The sequence below is a fragment of the Coloeus monedula genome (genome assembly GCF_965178545.1).
Source record: "Coloeus monedula genome assembly, chromosome: 8".
NCBI lineage: Eukaryota > Metazoa > Chordata > Aves > Passeriformes > Corvidae > Coloeus > Coloeus monedula.
Genome location: NC_138788.1, coordinates 162,385 through 184,292, shown reverse-complemented (window position 1 = coordinate 184,292; position 21,908 = coordinate 162,385). Strand labels below are relative to the sequence as shown.

Below are 21,908 nucleotides of genomic sequence, written 5' to 3'. Positions count from 1 at the left end.
GTCCTTGCAAATAGTTTTGTGATTAATCGAGCTGTTGCTGTACATCACAAAGCAGTGATCTCATGGATAAACTTGCTTAGAAAGCCCTTTCTCATCTATTGTAGCAAATTTAGCCAGGCATTTGAAACACTTCTTTTTTTTTATTGTTTCTCTGCCAGAAATATTTGAACTGCATTAGAGATCTTTGTATGAGCCAGTGATAACTTTTCTTATGAACTGTAGGCCAAGAAGCTGCTGAAGGTTGTACAGTTCAGTAAAATGTTTTTCCTGGCCTTGCTGCTGTAAGGAAATGGCTGTGGAAGTTTCCCTAGGTTGTGATAAAAGCAAGGAGTGATTGAATGGCAGGGAGCAGTGATACCTGGAGAGGGTGGATATTAGGGAAGCCTGTCAGGAGCACCACACAGTGCTCAGTATGGGGCTTTGGCAAGCCCCTGTGGGATACACTGGGCTGGTAATGACACAGTACAGTCCAGGTGACTGGAAACTTGGCACAGTGGAAGCAGGCATTGGTTTCCTTCCCCTGGTAAATTTGGCTTGCAGTTGTAAAATGTTAAAATACAGTTGGTATTTGGGAAGAGGGAAAGCTTAACATGAATAAAATAACTGGGAAAGGGTGGTTTTCCCTTGCTGAGCCATGTGCAAATGTGCCAGTCGAAGTGGAATGCTGAAGTGGCTTACTTGAGATCTATTGCCTGCTCCCAAAGGATGGGTTCTGGGTTCCATTGCTGCAAGCTTCCAGGCACATGTGCTCTGGGTAAGGGTGTGGGGCTGACACCTGCACTTTTTGTAACCCATTAAAAAACTCTGAAACGTGAGGTATGCTAAGGATCAAGTGAATATCTTCAGGGCCATACAGAAACAGGTTTTGAGTCTGTACCTGGCATTTAGTGACTGAAAATTCCATTTGGAGTTCGGTTTTCATCCTTGTCTCTTATACTCACTTTCTGCTACTGAGTCTGGTGGTGTGGATCTGCTTCTGAGTTTGCTGAGAACCTGTGAATTTGCTCCTGAGAACTGCAGCTGAGCCACCGTCTCTTCTTTCTCTCCCAGGAACGCAGTTTGTTTCTGCTATGCAGCTGTTAAATACGTTATTCTTTAAGCTGCTGACCAGCAGAGGCATGCCCCACTCAAATTTTAAGCCCAAACTGGTAGTCTTTGACAAAACTTTTCACTTTAACCCTTTAATTCTTTCCCAGTCCTGCCGTTATAACGATTTAGCTTCTTTATTTCTCCCTGGAAAGATGATGATGGAAGAGTGTTGGTGTGCTTCTGTCAGTGGGGTATGTGCTGCACGTGGTGCCATGAACTGTGCTGTGACGATGCTGAGATCAGGAGTGTGGTGGGGGCACCTGGTCAGCAGGGCAAGGGCAGCCTCTGCTGTCCATGAGAAATTCCCAGATGGCTGGTGACAGCTGAGGAAACAGCTGCAAATGTAACCTAAGAGGTTGCCTGATCTGTGGCATGGCCCAAGCATGCATCCATTGTATTTTAGGATTGCTCTGAAGAAATAGTCTTAATAAATCCAGATGACTATGCTCTGTTAGTCAGTTCAAGACAGGCTTGCTCACTACATTTTGAAGGTGATTTTCACTGGCTTTAGGGCCTACTAAGGAGCTGACCCTCTTCCACTGTGCTGCCTGTGCCCAGCAGACACATGTGGATGCTTTGACAGTGCTTGTCACTGTTCTATTTGGGGCAAAAATGGGTTGCTGCTCTGAAAGTTTAGTTACCCACACTTGATGCTGATCACTGGTGTGCCTGTTGTCCATGTTTGCAGTACTGCTCCAGCTGTAGACACCTGTGTGTCAGGTGTGCATGCCCCATGGATTATGAAAGTTGGTTTAATTCCTACTGCAGCCTTTGTTGGTTGTTTCTAAGCTGTATTTAAAAAAAAAAGGAGAAAAAGAAAAAATTTTGGAAAACCACAGTCTGAAATACGTGTGATCTGTTTGAATAAAATCTCCCTCATGCTGTATGTGTGTGTGTGACTTCTACCAGTTGCTTGCTCCATACAGTGAACTGGAGGGGGAGAGAAAATAGGAAGTACAAATGCACTGGTCCAGAAAAATAGAGTGAAACAGTCACTTGGCTTGTTGTTTTGGTGTATTGACATTTATAAAGCTTTGAGGTTACTTGAAGCCCCTATCTTTTCTTTCATAATAAAAAAAATCATAAATTCATTCGTGTTTTAGTGGCATGAATATTCATGGCCTTTGCTAGTAGTGCCATTGGTAGCTCCTGAATTTGCTTTCCATCTTGCTGCTGTTGATAGCCAGTAAGCTGCTGCCAGCTGATGGCTTCAGAAATGTTGTTGAAACTACAGAAATCATCCGTGCTGTCAGCAGCAGCTCTGGAATCAGCCGGCTGACTGTGTGCCTTCTCCTGCTGGTAGAGCTTGTCCCCTGGCTGTGGTGGTCCCTTCTCAGATGGCCCCGGTGACTTCATGGAGATGATCTCACTCTGTGCCCCCTGTGAGGCACTGGGGACTCTTCTTGGCGCTTTAAGGCAAAACAGCTGCTGCAACGAGCAGCAAAGCACTGACAGTCTGTGCTGTAGTTTGAGATCAAGTCAGTAAAGGAGACCTTTAAAAGCTCATCTGGAATTCTGCTCTGTTCCCCAGCTGTGCCAGGTTGGCTGCTTCTCCATGGCCCGGGACTGTAAACTTGGATACTGTGGTGAAAAGCAGGAGAAATGGATTCCCAGGATTGATTTGCAAGAGACCTTGGAGGGGTTTTTTTCTTGCAGTGTGGTAAAATAGTATAACACATTTGTTGTGTTAATACTTGAGCTATTTCTGTCATGTGAGATCCCTTTTAAGGCATCTGGAACATCTCTTCTTGGTCTCAGACTCCTCTTGTTCCCAGGTGCTGTAGCACATGGAGAGAAGCAAAGGTGCCAGTCACCCAAATGGCTCTTGTGAGATGTACTTGCTGTGAAGAGCAAACACTGACAACTGGTTGAAAGCCTCCACTATTATCTCAGCCTTTTCCTGCTGTTCCCAAGGACCAGACAAAGGCAGCTCATCACTTGTCTCCTTGAGTGAACTGATGTTTCCAGCTCTTTACATAGTCCACTGTTAACAAGAAACTTCAGCTCAGGAACAGCACTGTTCTCAGGTGTGTTTCAGCCATGGGCTGGACTGCAGAAGGCCTGTGGTTGTGGCTATAAAATCTGGACTGTGTGACTGCCTTTCATCCTCACACCAAAGCACAAGAACTTGGTGGTTCAGCGATGGGGTGTGGAGGGAATGTGCTGCTGAGGCAGCTGCTGAGCATAGGTAGTTGGCAAAGTCAGCAGCTGTGGCTGCTGCCACAGGAAGCTTTGGTGTCACAGGCTTGCAAAATGGTTCCTCCATGCAAATTTGTGTGTGTTGGAAAGAAGGTTTTCCTAGAAGGAGAAGACAGCTGCTTGAACTTGGTGGTTTGTGACTCACTGATGCCCTAACAATCAATTTAGGCACACTGACTTGCTAAATGATGTCTTACTGTTTGCTTAAGTGCTTAATTTGGGATCCTTGAAGGAATCACAAGGTGGAATAGATGGGAAAACATTCCCTTCATAGAATTTAGCCCTCTGTCATGTGGTTTTTGAAAAGCTCCTTGTTCTGCCTATTTAGTGTTCCTTTGAAGTAGTCTGCTCCAAATGAACGTGAGTGAGGCACAGGAGCCTTTTTCAGGCAGCAGCACATGGCTGAACCTGCTGTATTTTCTCCTGGAACAGTAAACGTGGAAAGCGGCAGTTCCAAGTTGGAGCTGATAGGCTCCAATGCCCCTTGCTAGAATGTGCCGTAGACAGTCTCAGATCCTGTTGGTGTAAAAATGGAGTAGGAAGGGTCTTGCACAATTGGTGTTCAAGTACAGAAAACTGATTGTCTGCTTGGTTGGTACAGCTCCTGTGCTGCTCAGGTTCCTTGGGGGTGGTTCCAGGATCAAGCTGTCCTGTCATCCTTCACAGGTGACCTTGGATGTAGGATGCCAGGCAGGTGGGACTGCAGTTCCAGCTGCTTCTCTTGCCCCTGTTGTTCATGATAAAGTGAATATGGTGGTCCAAGCAGTGCCTGTTAAATCTTAGCACTGGCAGTGGTTGTTTCTCTGGAGTCTCCCCTTGTCCTCCCCACTGAGGCTGAGCGTGTCTCTGTCAGAGGGAGAAGGTACCACATGTCAGCTAATGATTTGCTTAATAGCGTGGTTAAGCACCAGCACAATCAAACCAGTGACAGAGTTAAAATTATCTCCTAATTAGACTGAGAATCAAAAAAATCCTGGCTTATAGGAAGAGGAGGGAAGCAGGGAAGGAGTTTGCATTTAAATGCAATTCTAGGAAGGTTTGGGGCACCAAAAGAAGTTTGTCTCACCCCATTAAGGTGAGCCTGGCGCTTGTGTGAGTTACTTCTAGCCAGATCAGAATGAGTATTTTTAAGCCTCTTGCTGGGCTGTAAATAGCGTGGGGAAAGCTTACTGAAATCTGTTTGGGGCTGTGCAGGCTTTATTTCTATTTTTCTTTGTAAATTCCATTTATACAAGGTCTACAGGTCCTTATTTTTCTTACCCAGCCACCACCTACACTAAGATGTGTCAGAAGCGTTGGTTCTGTGCAAGGCTGTTAAAGGGGAGTAGGGGGCAGTTTTACAGCCCCTCTCTGTAAACCTCCTGGTACCCAGGAGGGAACAAGGTGAGCCTCTACAAAACTGCAGGGGTCTGTGGCTTGGTAGCCTTGAGGTGGCTGCAAAGGAAATGTCCCCAGGGGCTCCTGCAGCCAGTGCCAACTCCCTGGAAAAGAGCTGTGTCGCGGGTTCGGTTTGTAACCGGGCAGAAACGCCAATTTAGTGTAGTGGTTTGGTCCAAAATACTCATTACTGTTTATCTGCTGTGAGATAAGAATTAGGAGAAATGCAAAGCAGGCACCAAACTTGAAAGAATATAAAGAAGTTTATTAACAGACCTAAAAGAGGAAAAAAAAAATTATACCACCTTCAGAACTCTCCTCCTCCCGCCATCTTCCTCCCTTCTCCCACTGACAATGTGAAAAAACAACCCTTAAGATGTTCAGTCTGTTTACCACTGCCATAATAACCTTGTTCAGTCCATTTAGAAAGAGAAGTCTCTTCTTGCTCATGCTATGAATGAAAACGTTATCACAACGAGACAGCCGCCCACTTCCAAATATTGTTCAGTCCATTTAGGAAGAGGAGTCTCTCTGCCTGCGTGTGAGTCCCTTCCCCCGACTTGCAGCTTTTCCCACAACTGCTTTTGAGGGTCCACTCTTGAAGGTTTTTGGGGTACAATTTTAAGGTTGAGCCGTTCAGAAACAAAAACAGAGGCCCTTCTCCTTCCCTGGGAGCACAGGGTCTTCATCATCTTCATCTTTAGACTATCTCTGGGAATATCTCTAGGGACTGAGGTTTTCTCCTTTCCCATTTGGAGCAAAAGTCCTCATCTGGTCCATCTCTCCCTGTCCAAACTTCTCATGAAATTACAGCTGTGTCAGCATCTGCCTATCTCAGCGCAGGTGCTTTTGCTTACGAGTTGAACACTCCACCCCCCATATCTTCATGAAATTACAACAGGATACTCTGATATATCATAGCTTCACAACAGAATTTCAGCTTTAAGCATCTCCTCTCTCTCCTCCCTCAGGTTTCAGCTCTTCACAGCAATAAAAAGGGTTAATCTCACCTCGGCCTTGCAGCTTTGCAGCTGGAATGTTGACTTTTTCTTATTGCAGTGGAGAGGGGGGAGAGCCGAGCTGCTCTGGCTGCCCACGGCAAGGCAGTGGGGGGGGTTCCATGGCTGGAACAGGTCCATGGCTCCAGGACGGCCGTGGCCTGGCCAGGCCTGCTGGCCCCCACACGGGGCCCGCAGCTACCTGTCCCAGCGCCAGAAATGAGAGAGAGCTTGGGGGGGAGTTTGCCTATTCTTAAATGTGGATCACAGAGGTGTTCACAACTTTAAGTGGCTTAGAGAATTGTCCATATTCAAACTGGCCACTGATAGGTTCTATCAGTTCCCAGAGGAAACTGTAAGCACCCCTTAGCAAGGACGTCCCTTCCGGGACTGTGCTTGCTAACCTATGACAAGCTGCCATGACTCCCATACAGGTGGATCAGCACCACAGCGTGAGATGGAATTGGCTTTGCACACTCGTGGCGTTCAGGCAGCAGGGCCAAGAGTGTTCTGGTTTCCTGCTGGGATTTCTGCAGGGTGAGGGTTTTAAACCTCAGAGGAGCTGCCTCTGTCCAGGGAAATTAGGGATCCAACACTTGGGTAAGAGGAGTGACTTTTACGGGATGCTTTCCTAGAACTTGGGGGTTTTTTTGAGAAACCAGGTATTTAATCCTCTTTAGGCAGGGTTTCTGTCTGGAAGATGCAGAATTCCAAAAAAGGAGTTACACATCAATTAATAATAAATGTGCATGAGAAAGCTGCCTCTCCCAGACGTCATCCCCTGAACTGCCAGACGCTTTCCTGCAAACTTGCCAACATGTTTTTCACTAGCTCCCAAAACCAAAGGAGCGGTGGTTGCTCAGTAGTCTGGGACATGATGCTTCTGAATTTTTCAGTGTTCTGGAGGGTGGAGGTTTTGGTAATCCAGAGAGTCATGGTGTCAAATTCATCTTCCCTCTCTACAGAAGGTGAGAAGAACAGCAGTTATTGCTGATCAGACTTATTATGGTGTCTGTTGGTCTGTCAGACTTGCTGCTGTGTTGTTAAAAGTACTGTACATATTAATAACAAATAATACCTGAGAAATAGAATGGGTTTCACAAATGTTTCCAAGCCAAGGACCATGCAGACCGTGTTCCAGACCGTAAAACTGTTAATGTGTCTCTGTTAACGTTAGGAAGTTGAAATACTGTGGGTTTTGAAGTATGTGGTGGCCCAGCCCCTTGGTGTAAGTAGGGGCTTGTGACAACTTGGTGATGACCTTGTTCAGAAAGGCTGGAACAGGCCAAGGTTTCCCCTTGCCCCTCTTTCCAAATACAGCATAACTTCATAAATACCTTGTTAGCATTTGCATGCTGAGAACCTCTCAATGCCAGAAAAAAACCTCTGGTGAACTTAAATTAATTCTGTTCCTCTTGCCCGGAGGCATATCAGAATGAATCTTTCTGGATTCCTCATGTGGAAAAGAAATTTATCCCCAGAGGAGAAGGTTGTGCCAGTCACCCACCATCCAAGCGTGATTCCCAGGCTGTACTCAAACTTCTGCAGTTATAACTTTGCCTGATTTTTTTTTTTTCCCCCCCGATTTATGGTGATATTCTTGAATTACAGAAACACAGTGTAGAGATGAGATTTTGCCTTTTTAAACTGGCTTTGAAACACTCAAGTACGCTGTGCCTGCTGTGTGAAATAAAATTTGGGGAGGGGGTTGTTTGCTCTGTAACCTCCTCATTGGTGATGGTACGAGGTCATTGCAAATGTCACTGCAGAAACAGTGCTTGTCTGTAGACAATCCGTGTCTGGATGCCCTCTGGCTGAGGGGATTTGCTGGGTTCTTATATTCCTGAGCAAATACGATTGCAGCTGGTGCAGTGTCCTGCAGTGTTGTAGCAAGGCTGTGACCTGTGTTCCTCCTGTTTCCCTGCTCTATGCTCATCTAGCTACTGCTTTCCTAGCTGTGCTTTGTGCATGTTTTTAGTTTCCATTGTTGACTGTTTCCCTCAGAAATGAGTGATTTTGATGTTTAGTCTGAACTTGATGTAAGTGTTCCTGGTTTGCATGTCTGCAACAGTGGTCTGCTTTTCCACTGAGGATTTTTTTGCCTCCAGAGCTCTTTATGGATTCTCCTCGTATTTGTCTGGACAGCCACTTACACTGCTCCCAGCCAGCTATTTTAGTGCTTCCCTTAATGCTTTCTCAAGGGCTAATGTATTTTCACTGCTCTGCTGGGAAAGCACGCAAGGTTTGGCTGTCCGGTTCAGTTCCAGAGCGCCATCAGGGCTCCTGCTCCCCAAAAGGATAAGCTGTTTGCTTGGAAGTGCCTGGACCTCATACCTAAGCTCATCACCTTGCTGCTTTGTCTGATTTTAGCAATAAGCTTTGTCTGCACTAAAAAAAAAAAAAAAAAAAAAAAAAAACAAGAACACCAAAAAAACCCCAACCAACCCGTGGAAAGAGGGATCTGCCTTTGTCCCGTGAGAGCATTTGTGGATGTGCAAGCTTTTAGCAGAGCCTGTTGGAAAGAGTTGTGACAAGCAGCTGTAGCAGCTAGTTGTGGTTCACTTACAAGTTGTTTGCATCCAGTACCACCCATCAGCAAAGTAGCGGTGAGCAGGGAGGGATGAAAGCAGCTGACTGTCATGGAGGCCCAGCCCTGAACCACTCTTCCTTTTTGTCTGGCCCTTTCCAGTTTGTTGATAGGTATTTTGGGATGATTCCAAGCTGCACGTCCCAGACTGCAGAGCTGTGAACCCAGCAGATTTCACAGGCTTAGAAAACCAGGCAGACTCCTACCAGCATGGCAGCTGGGGAACTTGTTCTCTCCATTGTTTGTTCACCCAACACAGCCAAAATAATTTTTATAAAAAGGAGGGAGAGGGACTTTTGTATGGGTACATAGTGACAGGCCAAGAGGGAATGGGTTCAAACTGCCAGAGGGCAGGGTTAGATGGGATGTTGGGAAGAAATCCTTCCCTGGGAGGGTGGGAAGGCTCTGGCACAGGGTGCCCAGAGAAGCTGTGGCTGCCCCAGCTCTGGAAGTGTTCAAGGCTGGTCTGGATGGAGCTTGGAGCAGCCTGGTCTACTGGAGGGTGTCCCTACCCATAGGAGGGAGTTGGAATGAGATGGGCTTTAAAGTCCCTTCCAACCCAAACCAGTCTGGGATTCTGTGATTCTCTCTGGCCTCTTAAGGCTATCCCCATACAGGAGCAGAAACCTGGGATTCCCAGTTGAAAGAGCTTTAGGTCATAATTAGCATTGGATCAAAGGAAAAGTCCTGGTTCCCAGGGCTATGTAGTGCAGTGAGAAAGCATTAAAAAGGTTCTTGGAAAGAAAGTGTGGGGAGTATCTGATTCTGTGTGAGCTGAGCCAGCCTCCTCAGCTGGATTGAAAGCATATGTTTTGAAGTATGTTTCAAAGTCCTTACCTTGATGCCTGTCGCTTCATGGCTTCTCCACAGAGGCTTTTTTGCTCTTTTTTGTGTGCATATTCAGTTTTCCAGAGAAGAATGGTTCAATTTTCATTAACTAACTGAGGCTGTCAATGAAAATACAAACTGTAAAGGTGTCTCTGACAGCTTGTATAATTCAGAGCCAAATTGTAAATTGCATTTTTCTAGACCACTGAACACCTATCACAGTATATTAAACCCAGTTTAATTGATTTGGAAAAGCTTTAAGAAAGTGATCAAGCTAAAGATCTGTTACTTTCCATTCCAAACCCCTCTCTTCTAGGATAATCTCTTTTCCCAGGACTGTTTATTCTTAAATGGCCTTAATGACTAGAAAAGTGATCATTTTCCTAGTAATTTTTTTTCTAGAGGTTCATTTCCAAGGCTTCTCAATCTCTAAATATGAGTTAAACCTCAGCCTTCACCTAGGAAAGAAGTGTGAACTGCAAACACTTTGCAACATGTGTATCTCTGGTGGGTGGCTTGCAGCTTTTAATTGGGCAAGCAGTTCAAATCGGCCTTTTGGGACAGGCTGTTGAAAATGGATTTGTTTTGTGTTGGATCCTCCTTGTGTCTTATTCTTTGGATGGAGGTGCGACAGTTTCTAAGGGGAAAAAACCTGTAGGTAGAGGTGTAAATGCAGTATTATTATATGTTCTGTGTTTTTAAAATTAAGTAAAAATACTTGAGCTGAAACAATTTGAAAAATTGCAATTAAAATCCTACTAAAACAAGCCTTGTGATCTGGGAGATAGAAAATTTATAGAAAACAGTATTTTTAAACAAAGAGGTGGAATTAAATGTTTGGGTAATCCTGGTTTATCGCACATCCTGGCAGTGGTTAACTTGATAAGTTAGGGGAAGTCTTAGGTCTGTTTTTCTTGAAGATTCTTAAGTGATTTTAACTTGGATGCCTCAACTTAATAATTATATAAACTAAAGGTGGGTTTGTGTGTAGTGCGTGTCCATAAACCCAGTTTTGACTGGTTTTGCCAAGCCAGAGGAGGGAGGTTCGGGAAGGGACGGAGTGGATTGGTGCTGAAGGTGGCCTGGCCACGGGCACTGCAGTGGCACCTAAAGGGGAGCAGCCCTTCCCAAGGGCATCCAGCCTCTTGTCCCCCCAGGCTCAGCCTGAAGAAGTGATGAATGTGACTGAGCTTTGAGGGTGGTACTGGCTGTGAGATGAAGCATCAACTTCAGTTCATAGCTTTCCTAAAACCTCATCTGTTCATGCCTCTGTTGTGCTTTCATGCATTTGGGCATAATTACACTGAGTTTTGTAGCACAGCAATGCTGTGCAGGAGGTGCTCAAATGAATAGCTCTGAGCTGTTGGGAGATGCTGTTGCAGTCATTCCCTTTGTCAATGGTCAATTAAATTAAAACCTTTTGATCTCTGGGCTTCCTGCTTATCTTGCCAGAGATGGCCGATGATGAAGCAGTGGATCTTCCAGTCAGTCCCACTTGCTGCCAAGGCTGGGGTCTGGGGAGCAGTCCCACAGGTGATAAAAGCTTCTCCTCCAGAGGAGCGAGGAGCAAGTTTGTGTTTCTGAAGCCATGCACAGAATGCTGCAGGATACCCTATGGCTGCTGCTTGTGCTCTACGGAAGGGGTCAGCCCCACTTTCCTGTGGTTAGGGTGATGGAGCACCTCTGCTGTGAGGAAAGGCTGGGAGAATTGGGATTGTTCAGCCTGGGGAAGAAGAGTTTTCGGGTAACCCAATTGTGGCTTTCCAGTATGTGGAGGGAACCTACAAAAAGAGAGCCTAGAGGGGAGAATGGCTTTAAACTGCCAGAGGGCAGGGTTAGACAGGATGTTGGGAAGAAATTCGTCCCTGTGAGGGTGAGGAGGCCCTGGCACAGGGTGTCCAGAGAAGCTGTGGCTGCCCCTGGATCCCTGGAAGTGTCCAAGGCCAGGCTGAGCTGCACAGGGCTTGGAGCAGCCTGATCTACTGGAAGGTGTCCCTGCCCATGGGAAGAGGGGGTGGAACAAGATGATTTTTAAGGTCCCTTCGAGCCCAAACCATTCCAGGATTCTATGATTCTATGACCTCCTCCTCTTGCAAATAGACCAGGTGAGATGAGCTGAGAAAAGCTGAACCGGGAAACCTTCAGAACTGAATTTAACACACTGTTTAAGCGTCAGGTTCAAAATTAACGTGTTTGTGTTCTTCCTGCACATTATTAGTGTGTCAATAAAGATCTGCCTCTGCAGAGCACTGTGCTTTAAAACTTCTGCCAAGTTGCTTCTCCAGGCACGTACCTATGGCACACAGGAGGTGAGCGTTGCACCATCTCCTCTTTCAGGGCACAGGAGGGAGGCTATCCTGCAAAATAAGTAAAAGTACATCATTAACCAAAGGATATTAAACATTAACATATAGGGATATTAAGTTTGCATGTAAGCATCCTTGATCTGTGGTCTGGTGGCACAATGAAATGGAGTTCTTTAATGGCTTTAAAACATTCATATGTTTTTGTTGAAATCTTTTTCGTTTCCTTCTGTTGCTCTGCTCTTGCCAGGGAACATAAGGGATTTAGAAGCCAGAGTTGCACAGTAACAATCCTATGGCAGGCAGTGTATCCAGGGAGGGAAATGTCAGGCATCCACCCTTAATCAACTGGAAGATTCTTCCAGAGCTCCGTGAGATGTATGTGGGACTAGCAAAAGGATTGATTTTTACTGTACTAATCACACCTGGTACTGAACTGCTGCAAACTGTGAACGTAGAAAGCAGGGAAGAATGCCAAGCTGAGTGTTCTACACTTTGGTATTTCTTCCAGAAAAAAACTGGCCAATGTTAATTGGCTGCAGGTATTTGTAGCCAAACTTGCCATTTTCTGCTTAGGACCCAAACTTGTGAAACTCAGAGTATATACAAAGCTTGTCTGGCACTTCTGGGCAGCACTCTTAAACTTCCCTGCTAAGTGCCTCATAAAGGATTAAATCCTAAAGCGAGTTTGGTCTCCAGGCTCCCCCCGTAAGGCTCGTAATCCAAGAGAAGGAACTGCTTTTTGTCTTTCAGTGGTTGGACTGCCTGGATGTGACTTTGTGGGTACAGCCTCTTGCTGTCTGAGAGTACTTACCTTTCTGTTCCACCACTCTTTGGACCAAACCCAGGTGTAAGGTTAGCCAGAGAGATGAGATTTTTTTTTTTTTGTGTTGTGCTTTCCTGCAGGGAATTGATGGTGTAGGACTACTACAGTAGTGGGATGTGCTGGGCTGCTGTGGCTTGCAGGATGTTGCACCTCTCAGTATTTCACCTCCCAAGCTGTGCATGTGCTGGCGCCAACTCTGAGGTCTGCAAGAGCCTGCTGTGTCTTTTCAAGAGCTGAAAGTGAGGTTCCCTCGTTTCTGAGTTTATTTCCCTGGAAAACCAGTGTGAGTTGGCTGCTCCCCAGCATGCACCGAGGCAGAAGGAACTTCCTTGCACTTGCAGCAATCTCGCTTCATAACTCTGCTTATTGTTTTATTCTTGGTGCTGGAAGTGCAGGGGTGTGTCAGTGAGGCGCTGTTTCCTCACCGGGAAGCTTTTTGCAGTGGGAGAAGAGGGGCAAGAGCTCTCGTTTTAAATTGCTTCTAATAGAGACTAAAGGAGTTGCCTGATGGGGTTGGTAAGTGCTAGAGGAAGAAAATCAAACAAGAAACCAAACAACAAAACAACAGCTAAGCTGCCCTAGAGAAATCACTGAGGGGAATCCATCTGATGCCTTTTCTCTTAGTTACGCAATTTTCAGCTGTGAGTGGCTGAGAGAGAGAAAATCCCTGAAATTTGTGAGCTCAGAATTCACTGAATTCTTCAAACTTTTTTTTTTAAACAGTGGTTGACAGCCCCCTTAATTTAGATAAGAGAGTTATAAACCTTTTCAGTAAGACTCAAGTGATGAATCTGGAAATTAGGGAAAGGAATTTAGTTCTCAGGTTTCAAAGCTGACACAGGTTTAAATGCATCCTAGTGTTTTCTTTGGGTTCTATGTTTCAAGCCTTCAGGATTCAAAGGAATTTAAATTCTCATCTTTTTTTTCCCCAGTAACCATGAGGATTGTATTAAATAAGTGGAATCCAAACCATCCTACTCCAGTAAAGGAAAAATACTTTCATAGTGAAACTGATCTGGCATCACAAACTGTCGGGGAGATGTTCCAGCCCTGCTTTGTGTTGCCTGCCAGAAGTAGGAAGGACTGTGTGAAGGTTGGATGAGAGGGAGCGTGGGGGTCTGGTGTACCCTGCCTATCATCTGTCTCCTGTTAGGAATAGGGTAATTCTCTGCAAGTTGTTGACACTTGCAATAAAATTAAGAATAGAGACTGAGAGAAGGTTTTGGTTTGGGGTTTTGATTTGGTTTTCAGTTGGGGGGGAAGTGATGCGGATGGTAGCGAGGGAAGCCACCTGTTAAAAGCGATTGATTCTGCTTGACTGATGTGCTTAGTATGTCAGCTCAACTCTTTTCCCTTTTATTTCTTCCTCTTCCCTCTCTTGTCTCTTGGAGGCTCAATCAAAGCCATCAAATGCAGTGGTGTTCCTGCTGCAACTCCTTGTATCAGTATCCCCAGAGCAGCAGTAATGCGTGGGAGAAAGGCACAATGAAGGATGAGGAACAGTTACTTCATCCCTGCTTTTTCCCTTTTCTGCAGAGAACTAATCTCCTTCCTCCTACCCATTCCTCTTCCTGGACACTGTGGATTACCTGCTTCTTTTTAGGCAGATGGGCAAAGGAAGCAGGATGGAGAAGGGAGTATTTATAGTTCACCTCCTGTTTGTGTTCCCTTCCTAGCAGATGTGATGGAGCTTTGTACTAATGCTGGAAGAAGAGCAAATTCAGGCAGGAATGAGAACTGAGGCAAATGAAGATCATTTGCTGATGTGTAGGTCATACAAAGTGCTCTGGAGTATATGGCTTGTGGCCATCACTGCAAGGGCACAGCTCCTGGGTACAGAGGCTTCCCCCCTGCGTTCCCTCTCCAGCCAAATCCCTGGGGGTTTGCATGGAGGCAGTGGGAGAAGTACCCTTGTGCAAGCAAGGGATGTTTTATCACATCCCAGACTCCCAAACAGCAGCCCAGTGTATGCCTTGAGGGAAATACTACACGGTTGTGTTGGCTATGTGAATATATCCAGAGGCCGTAGCGAGAAGCTGGAGAAGTCCTTCCATACAGGGTTGCAAATCCCTGGTAAAGTTTGGCTCAATTTCAAAGGATGATTGAGTTTTGTGTTGGTTTTTTTTTTTTTTTTTTTGTCTCAAAGAGATATTCTGGAAGTGGGCAGCGATGTCCAGGTACCTCAGAAAGAAAAGAAGGGGGTGAGAGATGCAGGCAGACATCTCCATGGGTCTGTTCTGATCCCTTTGGAGATGTCTGAGGAAGGCGGGGAGGATGCTGAGGGGGAATTAGCGGGAATTAGCTGAAGTTGGCAGGGCAGTGCCTGGGCGCTGGCAGCAGCTGGCTCCCTCATAAGGCGCCGCCATCTTGCCCTCACCACGCCACTGCCCTCAGAGGCGCGTGAGGGGCTGCTGTGGGCTGGGAGGGTCCTGTGGGTGCCCAGAGCCCTGTGCTGGCTCGTTTCTGAAGGGTTTTCTTAGCAGACTGGTTTCATGGTCACTGGATGGGTTGCCTGGGACTGGGAGGGGTGTCTGGTGCTGAGGCATCTCTGAAGGCTGTGTGGGCTGCCTGGGGCTGAGGGGTATCTCTGATACCTGCGGGGCCTCTTAGGAGGCTGAGAGGTGTCTGGGGTTGAAGGGTCTCTGACCTCTGTGAGGTATTTGGGGCTGAGGGGTCTCTGTGTAGGGTACCCAGGGGATGAGGGGTCTCGGCGTGTACTGTCTGGGTCTAAGGGGTCTCTGAGCAGAGGTTGATCCTGGATAAAGGGTTGGGTTAGGGGGGGAAGTGTTCATTTCAACCTGTGTCTTGATATTACCTGCTTTAATTGGCAGTAAATCAACTTTCCCTTAGTCCACTCTGTTAAGCTAGTGGGGAGTGGTGACTGATCTCCCTGCCTTTATCCTTTTATCCTGTATCCTCCCATCCTGTTCCCGAGGAGTGAGGGAGCAGCTGGCTGGGCAGCTGGCCCCAGTCAATCCACCACAGCTAAATGTACTTAAATCAAGTTAGAGCTTATGTGCTGGTGCAAAAACACTGGCTGTGTTGGGAAGTCACACATCACATCCCTTGGACAGCAGGTTTCTGGTCAGGGCATGGCTTTGCCTTGAGTCTCCTTTACTTTGCAAATTGCTGGTGTGAAGGGGAAGGAAAAAGGGAGGACAGAAGGGGACTCGGTAACTGAGGATCGAAGTGCTGTTTAGGAGAGACCAAATTATAACAGATTGAGTACAGGAGCAGAAATGAAGGAAAGACGGATAAATGGAGCCCTTCAGCATGTTTGAGGTGGGTGGCTTGGGTTGCTGCGGCTGCTCGGGGAAGCTCGCAGCAATTTTCGTCACTGAGATTTCAGCCTGGAGGCTTTAGGATAACCACTTTTAGAGCCAGGGCAGACATTCAGTGTTTTGTGCAGTGAAAGTCAGCATAGAGAGGAAAATAACTATTGCTTGTTGGAAAAGGTGAGCTGGTTTGTATCAGACTTAAGGCAGCCTCCTTTAAAGGAGGCCCTTCAGAATTTGTAAAATAGATGTTGCAGGGGACACTTACAAATGTCTCTTAAATGCTTCACTTGTAGTAAGACATTTTTACGCAGAGAATGCTCTGTTTTTCACAAAAGCTTTGCAGTTCTTGCTGTGCTGGTACTCCAGGTAATGAGTTAGCAGCATGTTTTATTTGGGTTCTAGAGCAAGATGTTCACCTTTTTTCATGCTTGGGGTGTTGTGGTTTGGTTTTTTTTCCTGGACAACCTCTTTTCTGATTTTAATTAGGGTTTGGAGACTCAATCTCCTAAAGTCGTTAGCATTCCATCATTGATAATTACATATCTGGAGAACATGGGGGGGTGCTCTCTCTTTTCCCATCAGAGAGCACTCACTGTTAGCTAAAAGGTTGATTTTTCCAGCAAGCCTTTGGTTAACTTTGTCCCCCATGTAGTACTGAGAAAGCCACATTAGGACTTACAGAGATGCTGTTACTTTTACCTTTGGGTTGTCTAATGTAGAGCTGGACAAGGCTGGAGGAAGCATTAGTTTTAGATAGAGGACTGGGACTTTTTTCCTCTTGCTCCTTTAATCATTCTGGGAGTGCAGCTGCTGCATAACTCTGAGCCTCTTAACATGCATCTTACTGCAGATAAGGCAGGAAATGAATGGACATGGAAAGTGAATTCCTGTGTGTGTTCTTGTGAGACACAGAAAGTTATCCTAGTGCTTAAAGCTTCTCATTTCAGTGATCCTGCTTTGGTGCTTTTCACACTCCCAAGCATCGCTTATTTTGGGAGAGGTGGACAAGTCTGTCTCAACTGAAATTTGGATGCAGTTATTCCACACTTCATTGCTGAAAGAGGAGTGAGCTGTTGCCTGAGGGACAGATCTGGTCAGTAAAGCTTGAAAGGAGTTCCTCTCTCTGCCCTGCACTGCTCCGATCCCCAGCTTCAGCCTTCTGACATCTTTATGTAGGAAGCTGTTGAACTGCAGACATCGGATAACAGGTTCAAACATTTCTCTCCATCTCAATTTTAAAACAACAGTCTCCCTTCAGGAATAAAAATGAGGGATGACTCCTTAAACTCCTGCTAACCTTGGATGACATATCATGACATTTTGGTCTCTGCTCAGTTTTGAGTTCATTTGTTCTTTTTTTTCCCTTCCTACCCAGTAGAGACTGTTTCTGTAGATAAGGAATAGTAGCAGCAGCACGTGTCGCACGGCACCGTTCAGAGCTGCAGGAGGGACAGATCTGTGTGTTCTAACAGCATCTCTCCTGTCAAATGTACTGGCAGCACACTGCTGGGGAGGGGGGTGTTAATGAAGCAGGGGTTCGGCCCATATTGGGATGCAAGAATTGTCCAAGGGGTGAAGTCTGGGGAGGCCTCAGCTTTTTGATGAGTCACCTAACATGCCCTGTTTTTTTCAACCTCTTTTGCCTTTTCCCTGTTCTTGTTGTATGAGTGCAGGAGGCTTCTGGAGTGAGCTTGTATCTGTCAGATACTCATAGCCTTAAGGTACAGTCTGTGTATGTGCTACCTAGTGATATTTTCCAGTTACATGGTTATTTTGCAGTGGGATAGTGCTGGGTTTAGCAGGGTTTAGGATTTTCTGGGACCTGCGTTTTTGGGCTGCCATTCACAGCTGGTAGAAAGGCCGGAGTCCTGCTGTGCACTGTTTGAAAAATGGATGATTAATGTTGTGTAGAGGGGGGAGTGAAGCAGTAAAAACATATCAGTGCTAGCTGTACTGTGGGATCAAGTAAAACAGGTCTATAAGCAGTCTTTGGGGTGGTGCTCTCTGACTGAGGAGGGTTTGTGTCTCCCTGTGTGAATTCTGCCCGCTTGTTATTGTATCTGATACTATTTTTAGAAGGATTAAAATTCCTCTCCTTAGGTAAAAATTGGTTCTGAAAATCGATTTGCATGTGGTACCACTTCTGATTCCTGAAGCTTCTGACTTTGTTAATAATGTAATAGTAATGCCAAGACAACAGAGCTGGATTTGTACAGGATGTAGGGCTGTAGCTGTGTTTTTCTCAGATAGTTTTCAGTCTAAAACCTGCTTTTCTTCAGGTGGGAGGGGTAGCACACAGTGTCAGAGAGTCAAGAAGATTTGCTTATTTCACTTGCAAAAAGGCAAATTTGCCCTTTGGTTCCCAACACACAGGCGGTTTTTACAACATTACTTTTGCTGAAACACGCAACTTCCTGCTGAAGTTACAGCTGTTTGGTGCCCACTTCTTTTCCTGCATGCTGTCTGATTTGACCCTGGGAAGCTTAAAATGCACTTGAAAGGAGGCAAATTGAAAATGACTGATTTTCATTGTCAAAACTGATAGAAATGAAGTGTAAGTACACTACGTATCACAGTGAATTTCTAGAGCTGTCAGTGCAGTGGCCATCAGGGCCAAAGGTCCTACTTTCAAGAAAGATTAGTAGAAACTATCCTTCGTTCGGATATCAGGCTTTAAAGGACAAGTGATGTAGCAATTAAAGCCATTTTAAGTAGGTTATCAAAGGTAACCTCATGAAACACAGAGATTTGGACAATTTGGCAGAGAAATAATCAACAACCTAGGTTTTGTTTGCAAACTTCATTAGAAATTTACTTAAGTCCTCCCTGTGAGATACCTTTATAGAAGTATAGGTTTGGCAGCTGTATTTTAGCAATCAGCAGAGAAAAAGTATCCCAGACCATAGGAATGTCCAAATTGGACAACAGCTCTTGAAAAATCTGAGGCTAGCCACTGAAATATAAACCACCAGAGAGAGGTGAGAGCTGGTGTGTTACGCTTTATTCTGGTTTACAGTTGGGCTGGTTTTTGCCAGAGTTGTAATCTCGGTGTTGGGGAAGGATTAGTGTATAACCAGTGTAATATAATCAAAAGATAGACTTTTAAATCAGTCTGATTCTAGATTTTTCATGGGCAAATGGGTCTCTTGCGAAGTTTGCAGAACCTACAACCCATTCATGTGGTTTTTTCTTATTGGGCTGTTGTAGTTTCTTATTTTTATAGCTCAGTATTGCAGTTCTTGCTTTTTATGTTGGAACAATTTGTTCTTCTATGCACAGGCAGTTTTACTACTTTGTGTCTCGGAATTTGGCTTCCTTCTGTAAGGACATGAGAAAAGTAATGTTGGCATGGAAAACAACCAAGGAGAATGAACCTGTTAATCCACAACTCTGTAAACATCCCTCTTGGTTATGCAAAAAACTTCTTTTTCTTACCCTTTAAAGACTCGTGCTTTGATATGATTTCTACTGTGTCTGTGTAGTAAGCTAAACTGATGGACCACGTGGCTTTAAAAATACATGTTACATTAAGGAAAACAAATCACAGCTGTTCTCAGCTCTCAGCTACGTGTGTGGAGAGTGAGGTGTGGAGAGGTGAACTTGGCTGAGGGGGGAAACCCTGTGGCGTGACAGATGGGAAGGGAAGAGGCTGTTCCTGACAGGTGCTCCTGGTTTGCGGCTGTCCCTGCTGCGGATCGAGGAAGTGCCTAGCACGGGCACGGGGGAAGGGGCCGGCGGGAGGGACGGGATCAGGAGGTGGCCCTGGGGTGCGATCCTGCCAGACTCTGAACATTTGCCCTTTTTGCCGTGCCTGTGTTTTCCAGGTGCATCAGCGGCTGTCTCCTTGGCAGAGCGTGAGAGTGGTGTATTGCAGTACCGTAGTGCCCTCTGATGGTGAGTAACACGTGCACCAGCTCCTGCTTCACTGGACTTAGCCCTAACTTACATTTCATTCCCTGCCCCCTTTTCTGGTTGAGGCTTTTTTGGCTGGGCAGCAATCCAGTTTGGAGCTTAAGGAAGTGACACAGAACAACGTCAAGAAGAATTAAGGCAATGGGCAACTTTTCTATGAACTGTCCTTACAAAACTGGACAGGCTTTGTAAAGAAAGATGGAATTGCATGCAACTGTCCAAACCTTTTTGCCAGACTTCTTTCTGATGTAGCTGTGAGCCTGTATGATCCTTACCTTTCAAGGTACTGTCCTTCTTGAAGGAAGCGCCAGAGGCTGGAGCCAGGCTCTGTTCAGTGGTGCCAACCTCTAGGACACGAAGCAAAGGGCAGAAACTGATACACAGGAAATTCTCCCTGAACATGAGGAAGAACTTCTTCTGTGCACTGTAACAGATGGCCCAGATAGGCTGTGGAGTCTCCCTCACTGAGGACAGATACTCCAGAACTGTCTGGACACAATCTTGTGCCAGGTGCTCTGGGATGTCCCTGCTTGAGCAGGGAGGTGGCACCAGAGCACCCGCTGTGGTCCTTTCAGCCTGACCCAGTCTGTGGTCCTGTGACTCTGCCTGCCCCCTTAACCTCATTTATGTAACAAAAGTGCAGTTCATGTCAGCTACGTGCCAAAATGGTCAAAAGCATCATTTTCTGCAGTGAGTAGGTTGTGAAGCCAAGTGTCTCAAACCAAGACACCAAGGCAATGTTATTCCTTTATTAAATCTTGGACAGCTCAAACATTAAACTTTTTTGATAAGGTTGTCAGAGCATAAAGCAAAAGGATGTACTGGTGGAACTTTAAAAATCTTGGTGTGCCAGAATACAAAGAGGAAAGGAGCAGCTTTCAGCTCACTGCCTGCTTAACACCTGCATGCTGTGCACAAGGAGTGGATCACTTGTGCTAACAGACATGAGCACTGAGTGGATCCTTGGCTTGTTAATAAGATCTGAAAGCTAATAAATGAAGGGTTCCTGCTTCCCCTGCCAGGATAACAAGTGTGCAAAGACAAAGAGAACATGACTGCTCTGGAGAGCTTACATGAAAACCTGGGGACTTAAACAGGTACAGCTGTAGAGGACGTGTAAGGCTGAGAAGATAATGTCTGTGTGTGCCTGATTTGATTTTACCTCTCCTTGTGTTATGCTTGAATGTTTCTCTCATTATTTCTTCCAATAACTTGACTTTTACCAGTAGCCAGTGTTCAACACTGACTTCTTCGGCCACACTTTCTTCTTTTACTATACTTTGTTTTGACCTCATGTGTTGCTCAAGTTGATCTTAGGCAAAAATGGAAATCTTAAAAAAAAAAAAAAGAAATACCCATGTTGCTGGTGCACGTATGATTGAGTCAAAACTTTGTGGTGCTTGGATGGAACTCATACCTCAAAGCAACCCCACGCTTAATATAGCATCTAAAGCTTTTCAAATCCTCCATGGTCTTATTTAGCACCATTCCTGGCTAGGCTGTAGGTGTCTGTAAGTGTAAGTGAAGCACACTTGTATAAAATTACTTTCTTTTACTTGTTCCATGCAATTAAATCTTGGCTTAAAATTTAGCTAGGGCAGATTAGCTGAAACCTTAGCTCTGTAACTAGTTGAGGTGCCAAATGCTTTGTCCACTTAGTAACTTGTGAAGTAGATGCAGAAGACACACAGGGCTGTGGGAGAGAAAAATGAGGCAGCCGTATCACAGAGGGGCTTATTAATAACTTTTGCTGGAGTTGTCTGCTGCTGTCTGTTAGGTTTGTGCTATTGTGTCCTTCAGATTCCTTTCTTTTATTTGCCTCTGAGCTCTTCCTTTTTCAATGCAGTGAAAATCTGACCAGTATTACTTGTGTAGGAGGTGATGGGAGGATCAACCTGGAGTTATGGACTTTCCCCACCAGTGAATTAAGCTAGGAAATTACTTTTACAAGGGGTTTGCAAGGAAAACATAAAGCAGCTGTGTTTCCAGACTTACTGACCCTGTTTTTTGAGGGGGAATAATTTGGCCTTTGATACTTCACCTAAGCTGGAAATCCTAGTGAAAGGCTTTGTTTGTGCTCCTAATGCTGATGACTCCTCAAGTGCAGCTGGTGCTGGTAGGCACTTCCTCCAGAGCTGGCAGTCCTGGAGCTCTGTCTGTGGTGTGGTACCAGTGGGGATACATGGAAAAAGTGTCAATGCAAACACTGTTATCTCTTCTGCTCTGCGAAGAAATGGCCTTACTGCCTGTATTATCTAGGTAGCATTTTAAATTTAAAGAAAACTTGATAGCTGTCATAATAGCTGCTGCTAAGGAGCTCTAAATTCTCACTGTCCAAATAAATTAGCATTTTGCTTTATTTTTTTCCGGTAAATATCTGATTGTTGTCTCTGAATTCTATGCTTCAAAATGCTAAAGCTACTAAAATCCTGTCAGCTGTCTGAGTCTTGAGAGCAGGCATTGATAGGTTTTCAAACACTGGGGCCTCTTAGGATGCTTTAGTCATTTTAG

The 21,908-nt window shown here is 45.4% G+C and overlaps 1 protein-coding gene across 2 annotated transcripts in view; it reads left to right on the top strand.

The window, feature by feature from the left end:
- Positions 1–21,908, top strand: part of MCU (mitochondrial calcium uniporter) — a 78,460-nt gene that overhangs the window by 46,613 nt on the left and 9,939 nt on the right. For both annotated transcript variants that reach the window (XM_082285734.1, XM_082285735.1), the window contains exon 2: positions 19,310–19,379. In XM_082285734.1, coding sequence (XP_082141860.1) covers positions 19,310–19,379 — 70 coding nt within the window. The remainder of the gene's footprint in view (positions 1–19,309; positions 19,380–21,908) is intronic.